At 35.7% G+C, this 13,134-nt stretch overlaps 1 protein-coding gene across 1 annotated transcript; it reads left to right on the top strand.

Moving 5' to 3' along the window:
- The first annotated feature begins 4,126 nt into the window (after positions 1-4,126).
- LOC103401493 (LOB domain-containing protein 37-like) lies at positions 4,127-5,596 on the top strand. Its single transcript, XM_008340200.4, has 2 exons — positions 4,127-4,721; positions 4,804-5,596. Exons 1-2 carry the CDS (start codon positions 4,538-4,540, stop codon positions 5,370-5,372), a joined length of 753 nt encoding a protein of 250 aa, XP_008338422.3. The 5' UTR covers positions 4,127-4,537; the 3' UTR covers positions 5,373-5,596.
- Positions 5,597-13,134: the final 7,538 nt, after the last annotated feature.

Raw genomic sequence — 13,134 nt, 5'->3', positions numbered from 1 at the left:
ATGCAATGCATTTCAGCATGATCGCTTGATTATGTCAGTAATCACACTAAGTGACACCGGCGAGATGTTTGTGAGAGGCGTCTGACAAGACAAGTGACTTGAGCACCATTTATTGTTCCTCTCCTGTGATGCAATGCACTTTGGATAAAACGTTTTGATTAAAACCATTCTTGCACTGAGTAAGATCAATGTGTGATTGAGTGAAACCAAATAAATCAAACGCTTTGTGAGATGTGTCCCAACAATTGACGTCATCAAACACTAGTACTTAAATTTCATTCCTTTGATGCAATGCAACATCGGACAGAAATTGTAGGTGCAATGAACATCTAAGTCTCCATATATGGTGCCACTTAGTATACAGTTTAACGGTATTTTTTATATTTGTAAATGCGATCTTGGATTCCAATCTTGCCAAGGGTAAATTTAAATCATATTATTACTAGTTCATTATGAGGTTATGCTCATCCCTTTCTTTTAGTGTAGATAATATCATTTATTAAAAAAATGTATTTACATGGTGTAAAGGGTATTGGCCATTTGGGTAGTTCCTCATGGAAAATGCAGGACTTGGATTGTCTGCCCTCTAATTTTGGTGCCCTCCCCGTGCCCTCCTGTTTTTGTGGTCATGGTTAAACCACGTCAACATTTTATATTACTATTTCTTTTTGTTTTATTATTTTTATAAAAAAATAATATAAAATATTGACTTGTCTTAACCGTGATCACACAAAATAGGAGGACACGGAGAGGGCACCGAAATGGGAGGGCAGACAATCCAAGTCCGAAAATGCATGCCTTGTGCAGTTGCCTTATGCCTGCAGTACTACTAGTACCAACTGGTGCCACTTTTTTAGGCTAATCGTACTATTATTCATCATAGTAATGATAGGAATATCATATTTTTAATTTTTTTTTATAAATAATAATATCTACATTAAGAGAGAATTGTGAGTTTAGCTTCATAATGGGTTAGCAAAAATATGGTTCAAATTCGATTTTGACGAGAATCAAACTTAAAACTTTTCACTTACAAGTGAAGAGGAATATCACTAGGCCGTAATAAAAAATAACAAAAATATCATATAATCACATTCAATTAGATAATTAAAAAAAATATACACATCACTTATCGTATCATATGATTCGCAAATATAGTTCGAAAATACAGTCTTTCTAATAATTTGTATATTCATAATGGACTATTTATTAATTACCAGCTCGGTTATGCAGAGTTTTCAGGAACACTGCAGATATTTTGTGCAGAAAAATGTTTCATAAAAAGATACGTATCTCGATTCAGGACAAAAATAAATTGATCATTTTATTGGTAACTAGAACCGGATTTTGTGCCATAAAGGCACTAGGGAAGAATTTTTTTATATATTAATTGTATATTATTTTATCATTAACACTGACGTGAGATGTTATTCTGGAACACAACCAAGTCAGAATGATTAAAGAAGTGGAACTCTTGCATTATTCAACTGTTATAATCCCAAGTAATGTAACTACTTGTTTAAACCGTGAAGGACTTATCTTCAATCATTCACAAGTCAATTAGATGCTTTCTTCTTCCAAATGAAATGAACCATTTTTCTTCTTAATATTTTAAGGAGAGAATTATTATTATATATGTTTCTACATATTATATATGATGCAGTCACCTTTTTAGAAGCTGCGGCGATGATGTAAGAAGGCACTGCGATTCGAAGAGAACAAAGTGAATTACAAGACAACATAGAAGTGAACATACAAAATTGAAAGTGTGTTTTGATTATCTTCACCAAAAAAAAAAAAAATGTTTTGATTATTTATTCGTAATTGTTATAAATTATGGATTAAGTATAATTATTCCATCATAAGTATAGGAGGTGTGAGCCTTGAGTAATTAGGTCTTTTAAGATAAAACTTCCCACCTAAAAATGACAGTGTGATGTAGTTAATATTTAAGGAAAATTGGGGCGATGATATAAACATCAAGAACTAGCAATATTCAGTCTAAAGAGAAAATTGTACATGTATAAGTTGGTGTTTTTTCTCAACACGTATATCAATTTATGGCGCATTTTCACACTGTATCGTCATGCATACGTTTATTGCTAAGACAGTCGATGTGCCTCCATTTGCAATGTAACTTCTCCCTACTCGTTTTAGAAGAATTAAATTAAAAGAAATTACCTAATATTGATTTTTCTGATTAGGATTTTTTTCTCCTTTTTATGTTAACAAATGTCTTTTGTGAGATTTGAACTCAAGATTCATTTCAACGAAGTTCAGTTGAGACTTAATATTTAATTGGACCAACTAATCATATAAGATTTGTAGATATTTTGATCCTTCAATATCTTTAACATATTGATTTTCCTTCCATGAGATTGATTTATAGGATTTAACACTTAACCCATTCCACCAAAAACCCACTTGAGTCCAAGTTCATGTGCTACATGGTACTATTTTAATTTTAGAAAACTAGAATCTTGGGGTGTTACGTCAGCATTTTGCCACTGGTAAAGACAAGATTAGAATCTTAACCCTTAACCCATTCCACCAAATACTACTCTAAGATCATCATAAGCAATTCCCAGCTAGAATGTTGATTGAAATTGCTTCACTTAATTACGATACCCTTAGGTATTTTTTTTATTTAAATGCAGAAGGAAGGACGGATAGACATACTTAATTAGCGATGCCCAAATCCGCTTGATTAATTATATTAGGTTAAATAAGAATAACGTGACTTAAAAAAATGTGGAAGAAAGAAAAGGTTTAAAAGGCTTGAGAGAATCTAAAACATATGCACCTCCCTCCATGTTACTCCATGTATGGTAGCGTGACACAAAATATGGGCAATATATATGTATTTCCAACATTAATCAATAAAAAAACATAATTAAAAATAAAAAAATGAAGACGAACCCTGAGTGCTGACTTGTCCCCCAAACCACCCCCACCCAGGCAATGGCTTACATGGTTAAATTTGATTGCACCTCCGGCTCAGAATCTCATCCCCATTATTCTTTCACTCATTTAAGCTTTCAAAAACTCCTCGAAATCCTAAGCAAAGCCCTCAATGGTTAATCCCCTTATAAAACATTACCATATCCCTTTATTGGACCTTCTCCCTCCCCACTGTCAAATGCCATATATTATTACTTCATAGATAGGCAATATATAATCCTCTTCCCTTCCCTTACTAACGAATGGTTATAGTATGCTTAAATATTAGCCCTACATATGCTTATATATATATATATATTATAAAGATTTGAGTAAAATGTCTCGCCTTCTGATTGCAAATCACAATTCGACGTGCAATCTAAACTTTTTTTTTTATGTTTTAAACTAGTTATTTGTGTCTTTGTATAAAATGTCTCGCTTTCTGAGTAAAATTTCTCGCTTTCTGATTGAAAAATGTAATGACTAAAACTGTGTTTTGCAAGTAAAGACCTGAGCAATTTTCTTTTAGTTGTGTATGTCGACAATAAGGAGTGGAAGATGACCACATTGTAATTGCTAAACAAAGAAAAATGTTAAGAGACTACGTTTTAGTATCAAATTTGTGTATTATATGATGTGGAAAGTTATGTATATAGAAGCCTTTTAAGAGAAGGGATCTTTATTTTTTTAAAAAGTGGGGACTAATTGTGCAACCCATTCCACATCGAATTTCAACGATCCAAACCGTCTAATTTGTAAGTCTTGATCGTAGATCATCCTTACAAAAATTCAATTCAATTCGAAATAATTTGCCTATTTAATTATTACGATGAAATTTTAATATTTCTTAGAGAACAAAGTGTTGGTCAATATCTTTGAACTCAATTAAATACCTTAAACATTTCCGATATGACTAATATTTTGTAAGGATGATCTATGTGGTGCAACTTGCAAAAAAAGACAGTTTAGATCGTTAAAGTTTGATGTGGTGTAAGCCCAACAACTAATGAGTTTATTTTCTTAAATATTTGCAATATACATCACTTATGACATCATATTGTACCCAAATATGAACCAAATTTACCATGCATTATTATATTGATTTTATTTATTTTGTGAGTGACGCAACGCAAGCCTCCAATGCAAGTGGAAGATTAAAAAAAGAAAAGGCAGGGAGCAAAAGGCCACGAAGGGGCAAAATAAATGAGATGAAAAGGAAAGCAGCTGGTAGCGATTACCCCATATCCAATCCCATCAAATATAATCCACATTCCACTCTCCAGTGTTCCCACAGTCAAAAGCAAAGAATCCAACGGTGGAGGAACATCCTGCGCGGAAACACGGAGCCGCTCTCGCCCAACTCCTTGGAATCTCCTCATCTCTCTCTCCAGTCTCCACACCCAGACCCAAACACTTCTCAGCACACCCATCTCCGTCTCTCTCCTCTATTTATATCACCCTCCCCGGGCCTCCTTGGCCAGCTTAGCTTAATTTTCCCCTCCTCTCTCTCTCTCTCTCTCTCTCTCCCCTTTTTCTTGGACTGAAAGCAATCTCATGTAATTCTGACTGATTCACTTCCACAACAAGGATTATTATCATGAGTTGCAACGGCTGTCGAGTTCTCCGAAAGGGCTGCAGCGACTCCTGCATGCTCCGCCCCTCCCTCCAGTGGATCGAAACCCCCGAAGCCCAAGGCCACGCCACCGTCTTCGTCGCCAAGTTCTTCGGCCGCGCCGGCCTCATGTCCTTCATCTCCGCCGTCCCCGATTCCCAACGTCCCGGTTCGTAATTATTCTGATTGTACCCTTCGTTTTCACGACTAGTTTTTCCATTTTTTCGTTTCTGATTTTCGTTTGTTTTCAGTTCTGTTTCAGTCCCTGTTGTTTGAAGCCTGCGGCCGTACGATCAACCCGGTCAACGGAGCAGTTGGGCTGCTCTGGACCGGCAACTGGCACGTCTGCCAGGCTGCCGTTGAGACCGTCCTCCGCGGCGGTACGCTCCGGCCGATTCCCGAGCTCCTCGGCGGAGCGTCCACTCCCGACGAGGCCTCCGAGGCCGATGTCGGCGGCGTCACTATCTCTACCGACATGTGGAGGCTTCGAGATCCGAGTCACAACTCCGGTTCCTCCTCCCGGTTCACCAGCTCCCGGTCCGCCAGGGCCTCCTCGCCGAAACGCAAGCGATCCGCCGCGTCCGACGAGTCCTCCACCAAGTTACTTCAGCCCCAGCAACACGCGGATCTGGATCTCCGGTTGACCCCGACCCCGTCTTTCAAACCCAAGCCCAAACCGGAGACCCGACGACCCGGAACCCCGTCCATGAACTCGGATGAGTCCGGCGTCAGCACGTGCTTCGAGAGTGGGTTCGAAGATCAACACCCGTACTCTTACGCTGTCGGAACGGAGAGAAAGCTACTCAACTTGTTCCCATGAGGAATTTTCCCTTCCGCCAATTTTTTGTTGGTGAATCCGACGCGGCTATATACTCTCTCTCTTCTGTAATATCCCTAGTTTGATCTCTTTGGGGGGTTGCCCGGAATCCATGTCCGGCGAGTTTTTGATGATCTTGTTACTGTTTATAGAGATAAAAAAACGAGAGAGAAAATTGAGAGTTTGTGTGACATTAATAAATATATAAATAATTAATGGTATTTATATCTTCTTCTTGTTTTTACAATTTTGTGTAGTTTTTGTATCCAATTTGGTTTCTATTTTCAGAATATTTTATTTTTATTTTTGTTAAATAAAGATTTATATTAACAGGGCACAAGCCCAAAGAGAACATGGAACAAGCCGAGAGAAACTCTCACGGTACCAAAAAACAAAGGGGAAACAACCCCAAAACAAAGCCAAACCCACCCAGGGAAAGACGACGGGAAAGCTTAGAGCCTAAAGAGCAGCAACATTCCAATAATGGTTGCGGGAGGGAGGCAGGCAGGGAATTTCTTTTCGGGTTGGTTCTGCTTCCTTCATCCTTAACTCCTCCTCAACTTGCATATAATGAGTTAGACCAAACCCTACTACCCATTAATTATTACCAACCCTTCTAGGTCTCTCCTTCGATTTCATCCTCTCTTTACTCCACTAATACAATTAGTGAGATCTTGGAGTGATAGTGGGTTGAAGAGACTCATAATATTCACAACTACAATCCATCTCATGCAGACAAGGTTAGAATTTAAACACTTACATGTTTAACCTATACAAGTTTACGTAACGTGTGAGTATAGAGAAAATAAAATAGTTTGTGTGGAGCCAAATATATTCACTAGGCGACACGTAGACTTTTGGACAAAAGAGGACAAAAATACCCTCGAGGCATACCAGGATTCCTACGCGCGAGCAGTGGGCAATCATCTTTCAATCAAGTCAAAAGTACCCAAAAAAGGTAACAATTAAAAACCTCTTTCATCAAAATCCTTTCTATGAGGTATTTCCCAAGACCTAGTATTTTCTATTTCATTATTTAGCTAATCAATTAGCTAAATAATATATGTCTACCATATCTCCTAAAATCATCCTTAATAGTCAATTAAATCACCCAATTAATAGCCAAAACCGGCCCCCCACTTTTCACATCCTCATCTTTCCCATTTTCCTTATTAAAATAGTCATTCATTTTTATAACCATCCATTTATTCTTTTCATATTTAATTAGAATAAATTGGCTAATTAAACATGAATTTGACCCCCACAAAAACCTTATGGCCGGTTCCCATTATTCAAAATGGGGCAAGGCCTACCCCTATAAATAGGCACCTATTCTCACCAAAAATTCATTCCAAACCTCTTGCAAAAAATCCCAAATATTCTAAATACTATTTCTCTCTAAAATTCTAACTTTGGTATCGGAGGTTCTTCGGCCAAAGCCCCCTATTCATCGTGGGCGCGTAAGGCTTTTGGCCTTAACCTAAGGTGCTAGTTGTTTTGTAGGTGCAAAATCGTCCGAGATCGAGGAGGAAAAAATTTGCATCCACAGTTTGAATTGCAGATTGTTAAGAACTTAGAAGCGTCAACATGCTTACTCATTTGGAATTGGAAAGTCATTAATCGGGAATGAAAAATGAATGGATTCAACTAGTTCCTTCAGTTGATCAGAGCCGGGTATTGAATTACGGAGTTGGAGTAGCACCCACACCGTTTTTAGTTTCATTTGTCTTAGCAAACAAAGGTGGAGAAAACTCCTACATTCTCAGGTCCTCTTGGAGCATTCAACTCAAAGCCTAGATCTTGAAACCACAAAATCTCCTAACATTACAAAAATAGTAGACAAAACAAATGGTCCACTCATATCCTCTTGTATTTCTTTTTGTTTTTTTGTTGGTAAACATATCACATTCACATCGCCACGTACTTCAAGAAATGTTGAAATGCTGCTTGCCATAGCATAAGTTCCCATTCCATCCTCCCCCAAAAGATTTTTATTTTATTTTTTTCTATACTACAACAATCACTTAAGGAAAAAAAAAATTTGAAATGAGAGCCTTAATTCCGACACAACATTATCATTGCGCATGATTTTTAAAATAGTAAGTCAATGTGCTCATAAACATTACTTAACTACTTGATAGACCGTCTAGCATAGGGGTGGGCAAGGTTCGGTTCAAGTGCTGTTTTGAATGAAACCGAAATTGAAACCAAAACTTTTTGTAGTTTGGTTCCGTTCGGTGCAGTTTCAAACGATTTCAGTTTAATTTTTAAGCAAAAATGTACAATTTAATATATGAAATGCAATCAACAAAGGAGAACAACTTTTTTTGTTTTTTTTGTTTAACTCATCTAGAAGAATACCTTTCTCGGCCTTTTGGCTAAGATCAAGTGTAGCAAACTCATCTAAAAGAACAATAATTTCTAGTAGGATCATAGATTAGAACTTGAAATGAAAGACATCATAAATTAGAACATATTAATAAGCATCTCCCAATCTGGACATCACAGAGAGTGCTCCTAAAGGGTACAAATCCAATGTGGGATAATGCATTCAAGTGCCTGATGATCCAATTTTCAATGCATTTTGTGTCAATTTCTCAACGTCCTTTGTGTGGAACATTTACCCTTTGATCACATGTCTAGTGTAGGATAATGCATTCAAGTGTCCACCCCCATTGATGTGTGATGATATTATGTTGAAGGCTAAAGAAAGAAAGTATGAATAATAATATTCTAGTGTGGTTTAGTCCATACGATAGGTATGGACTCATAACAAACAACCAATTAAAACATGACATTTAATATGGACATTTAATTAAATGTTTATTAATATTTGCAGTGCGGTTTTCAAAAGTCAAAACCAAAACCTAACCGTTTCCTACATTGCAGTTCCCTTTCACAATCTCAAAATCGAACCGTTAGGTGCAGTCCAATTTGGTTCGTGTTTTGGTTTTAGTTTTCTATTTCAAATGCCCACCCTTAATCTAGCATATTATGTTATCAGATAATACATGTGTCAAACTATAAAAGTGATAAGAGTGGAACTATTGCAGCGAAACATGAATAGTTAAGGGTAAAATTTAAGGAGTTTTAATAAAACACTCCCGGTATTGTTCACTTTTAACAAAAAAAACACATTTTTACCTTTAACTGTCATTATTTACTATACCTTTAAAAATGACTTTTCATTAAAAGAGAAGTTTTTTTGAATTTTTCATTAGTTTTCCTTAAAATTTAATAGGGTGAGTTTAATTTAATTTATCTACTTATAAGGGTGGAACTGTTGCAGTAAAACATGAATGTTGAAACTCAAACTATAAAAATGACGAGTGAAACTTTTGATAACTTCTGAATAAGTTTAATTTGATTTACCTACTACATAAATTTTGAAATTTCAAATAATTTAATGCAATCTGAGCATTACCACTACTTTATGGTGGTAAGGACAAAGGCACTAAAAAAATTGAAGTAAGCTATTTGGACGCAGGGTGGGTGGGAATGCTATCTGGTACATTAATTTTTATAATATAAGTGGTCAGATATTTGAAAAAAAATCAAAGCACTTATATTATGGGAACATTTTGCTCACTATTATAACTATGATGTATGTTCACCATACATCTCATCATCCGACATATGTCATTTCAACTAACTCTACTTCACTTTAATACTAAATGTTCCTTTTCTAATTAAAAAAAAAAAAACTACGGTTAAGTAAAATAACATGTGTCAAATAATGAGGTCTATACCAAGCAAACCCCCATACTTATGATATGAGCAATAATGCACCGGGCGTACAGTAGAGAGAAATCAAATATATTTGGTAATTTTAATGGAATGGATGCAGAGAGAGAAACTCAGAAACTAAACTGTAGAGATGGAGAAGGAATCAAAAGGGTTGTGTTCCCGGACCCACTGCTTGCAACGCTCTGAGGAATTTTTAGTTGTGACTGGAATACAAGTAGTATTTCACGTGTTTTAATAGGAATGATGAGAAATTTTATTTTTTAAGTTATTAAATTTTTAACACACATCCCGTAATTTGTTTAGTGACATGTGAAGTACTATCCCGTGTACCGGTTACATCGAAAAATCTCTCCAACGCTTGTGGTTTGTGCGTCTCTTTCACCCAATGGCAAGCCAAGATAGACGGACCATGTCAGCGTCAATTTTGGCTGTCTTATTTACCATATTAATAATAAACATAAAATTATAATGAAATAGAGTTTCACTTTGGTGCTATATAGCCTTAAATGATGCAAGTATTGGATGACTTAAAATCAGAAGACTAATAAAAAGCAATAATCTAATAGAGTTTTCTCATCATTTGTAAGTGAGATGTCTTAATTTTGATTCTCGTCAAATGCGAATTTGAATCACATTATTACTAGCCCATTATGAGGCTTAGCTGTCACATCCCGACTCCGCCGTAGTACAATATTGTCCGTTTTGGGCCACGCCCTCACGGATTTGTTCCTAGGCAAGAGAATCTCACTACCCAAGACATGTCATGCTAGGAAGAGAGGGGCAAGTACATATAAGGCTAGGAACCAACCCTCACCCCACTGATGTGGGATACTACATTAGCCCCTTCTCCACACTTTAATTTCGATAATATCGTTGTTTAAAACTAAAAAAACAATTTTGGTCATCCAATGCCCTTAGCATTTAATACTACGTAGCAAAGAAGAATTTTCCTATGAAATAATGTCATATTATACGAGATATTTGATATTTGAGTCTAAATAGAAGGCAAAACATCTCCAAATACACGTGAGACTTAAAACTTATATTTGAGTATGAAGGCAAAGTGAGACTCAAATTTGGATTTCAATATGAGATTTGAGCGCAAGGTGAAACACATGCTAACCAGTAAAAATGTTATTCAATCTAGAAAAATGAGATTTGAGTTTTGAGTCCAATGCAATGCACATAACCAAATTGTTAAAACTCAAATATGAAGTTTGAGTTTAATGTTCGCTCCTCCAATACATTGGCACATTCGCTCCTCCAATACATTGGCACTCTATATCTGGAAAATTTAATAAAAAGAGTTAGTAACACATTATCTTATTCTATTTTAAAGTGCGCATAGTTTGAGATAAGCCACACAGTAAGTTAACACACTAATTAAGTATTCAACTCATTAACATAATTAAATTAGTTAAATTTGAAATTTTCGACTTACAAATGTAAAAAAATATTATTAAACTGTAATTTAAATTATATTTAGATATTTTAGTTCTACTTTGATTCTTTATAGAATTCCATCCGCTTGAGCATTAATCAGCATTGCCTCATCCTCCTAGGGAGTGGGTGGGATCCACTTCGACACCACCATCATAAATTTACCTTCATTATTTTAAAAATGTTCAAATATGGCTTCTTTAGAGGGAATATTTGATGTCAGCCACCAATTTACAATTCTTTTTCCTCATATCTTTTTCAAGTTAAACCTAATTATATCTTTAAATAAATAAAAGAAATGGGAAAAAGAAAAGAAAAGAAAAGAAAGGAGTAAGTGGTTGAGTCACTAGCGGGGAGACGGCAGGACTCGGGGAGGTTGGAAAATGGGGGGTTTTCTTTTGGTGCAGCAAAGCTGTGTCTTCAATGACAGAGCTAGAAATTTTTTACCGGATATGCTAACTTAAAGATTTAAATCTTTATTAATAAAGAAACTTGATATTATATTTTAAATCTTTATTAACAAAAAAACTTGATATTATATTTTTTACAGTATCAACTAGCTTAAGAAAATTTTCATAAGATGAGCCAATAATTTTTGTTATTCAAACAACTTCAAACTTGTACATGTACAAGAAGTGATGAGAAAAAAGATATGAGAAAAAAAAGATGGTTTGTAAGCTATATCATATAATTAAATTGAGAGAATTCGCATTAGTGACAAAATATATGGTGGGCTACATTCGCAAATCAATAAAAATTACATGTAAAATTTTATTTCCTACTGAAAACTACCTGGGCTACAGCCCAAGGTAGCCCTTAATGTGGTTCCGCTGGTATGCGTCTCATCGCTTTTGCAGTGGAGCCCACGGAACATTCTCCCTCCCTAACATTATGAATGGGCTCTATTAGTAGCTTAATTTTGAGTGCAACTTATATGGAATGAGTTTACTATTATATAGTATTACAATCCAATTTAATATATTATTATGTGAAAAAAAAATTTGTACTCGATATTATATTATTAAACAAAAAACACTACGTGACGGTGAACTCGTTCAATATAAGTTATTCTCCTAATTCTCCGCATGGCTCCCTCCAAGTTTCAATTCAACCCACTTGGAGAACTTGGCGTTGTCTGGTCTTTGATGCCCTAACCCAAGGAAGCAGCAACTCCATAAGCTACCTACTTGCTCAATGCACTCATCAAACGATCAAAGAAGCTATGTCCTACCTACCCAACAGTACAGTTTTAATATTGAAGGAATCCTGCCACCATTGTAGTACATACATGCATGCACTTGTGTAATATTACATTGCATTTGCATGACATACACGTTTTTGTCCGCAGGAATGCATGAAAATTTACAGTTACATGACACGCATTAGTAAATTATAATTTGAATATTTACTTCACCAAAAGAGAGTTTCTTGGCGCCACAGGCCACCAGACTGTACAGATATTGCACTAACTAAAAAAAAAACGAAAACAAATGAAAACTTATCCCACTATTCTCTCTCTCTCTCTTTCCACACGCTCATCTTCTCTCCTCATCTGCTTCTCCATATTTAGACGGAACCTTGACCATAGAAAGTAGGACGTCCTCACCTCCTCTCTCTGTAGCAACAACCACTGCCGTCGCGATAACCGCTATCTTAGTAGCCATCACCATCACCGGCATATGCACTTGGGTACACGATAAAACCCGCAAGGCATGGATGACTGAGGGAGTGGTTGCTCAATTCAAAGCTAGCGGAAAGAATTTTTTTTAGGGTAGTGAGACTAAATTTTTAAACAAAATTTCCTAAACTAAATGAAATAGAAGTTGATGATTGAATTATTACTTAAATGTTGATAAACGTGCTCATTGTTATTGATGAAACATAATTTAGTTTGCAAATATTATCTACAAATTTAATTTCCATAACATTACTGTTTTTTTTTAATATTTAAAACCAGGGAAGTAGAAATTCAGCAAAAAAACTTTAAAAACCCTGAGAAATTGGGTATTTCTAATTTAGTGCCGGCTTCCGAGAGAGTTGTCACGTTTGAAATCCTCTGCGGCACAAGAATCTTTTTTCTCACTCAATTTCATAGATTATATAACAAAGGAAGATGAGAGATTAAGCAAAATAATAGTCAGCAAGCGATGAGAAATTTTTTCATATCCTATAAGTAAAAAAGAAAGAACAGATTAATTAATATCACTAGAGAACCATAGTTTTGAATTTTTGATGTCAATAACTAAAGCCATTGTATTTCTTTGTTGGACTGAAATAGATTTGAACTGACCAATACAATTAAACTGAAGTTGATAGCTATTATATTCGCCAAATTCAAATGCTAGATTGTAGTAGAGATCTATAAGAGAAAATTTCATAGTAGGCTTGAGCCTAGAAAATTTTAGACTCGACCCAGGCCTACCTTAGTCCTAATCTTCAAACGGGACAACAATCTGGGTTCTTGTGAGATCAAGCATGTGCAAAATGTAAGGATATTTCAATATTCTAATGTAGTCCACATGACATGGTCCATGTGTAATATATTCGGTTTATTGAATGTTGTTTTGGAAGCAATTTT

This window comes from Malus domestica, chromosome 15 (genome assembly GCF_042453785.1).
Source record: "Malus domestica chromosome 15, GDT2T_hap1".
In the NCBI taxonomy this organism is placed as follows: domain Eukaryota; kingdom Viridiplantae; phylum Streptophyta; class Magnoliopsida; order Rosales; family Rosaceae; genus Malus; species Malus domestica.
Note: the sequence above shows the minus strand (reverse complement) of the source record. Positions and strands in the feature narration are given on the sequence as shown.

Bases quoted from the DNA above. Each gene is read 5' to 3' on its own strand.
- LOC103401493 (XM_008340200.4), top strand. From the start codon at position 4,538: ATGAGTTGCAACGGCTGTCGAGTTCTCCGAAAGGGCTGCAGCGACTCC. The intron at 4,722-4,803 runs GTTCGTAATTAT...GTTTGTTTTCAG, and splicing joins CCCCGATTCCCAACGTCCCG to TTCTGTTTCAGTCCCTGTTG.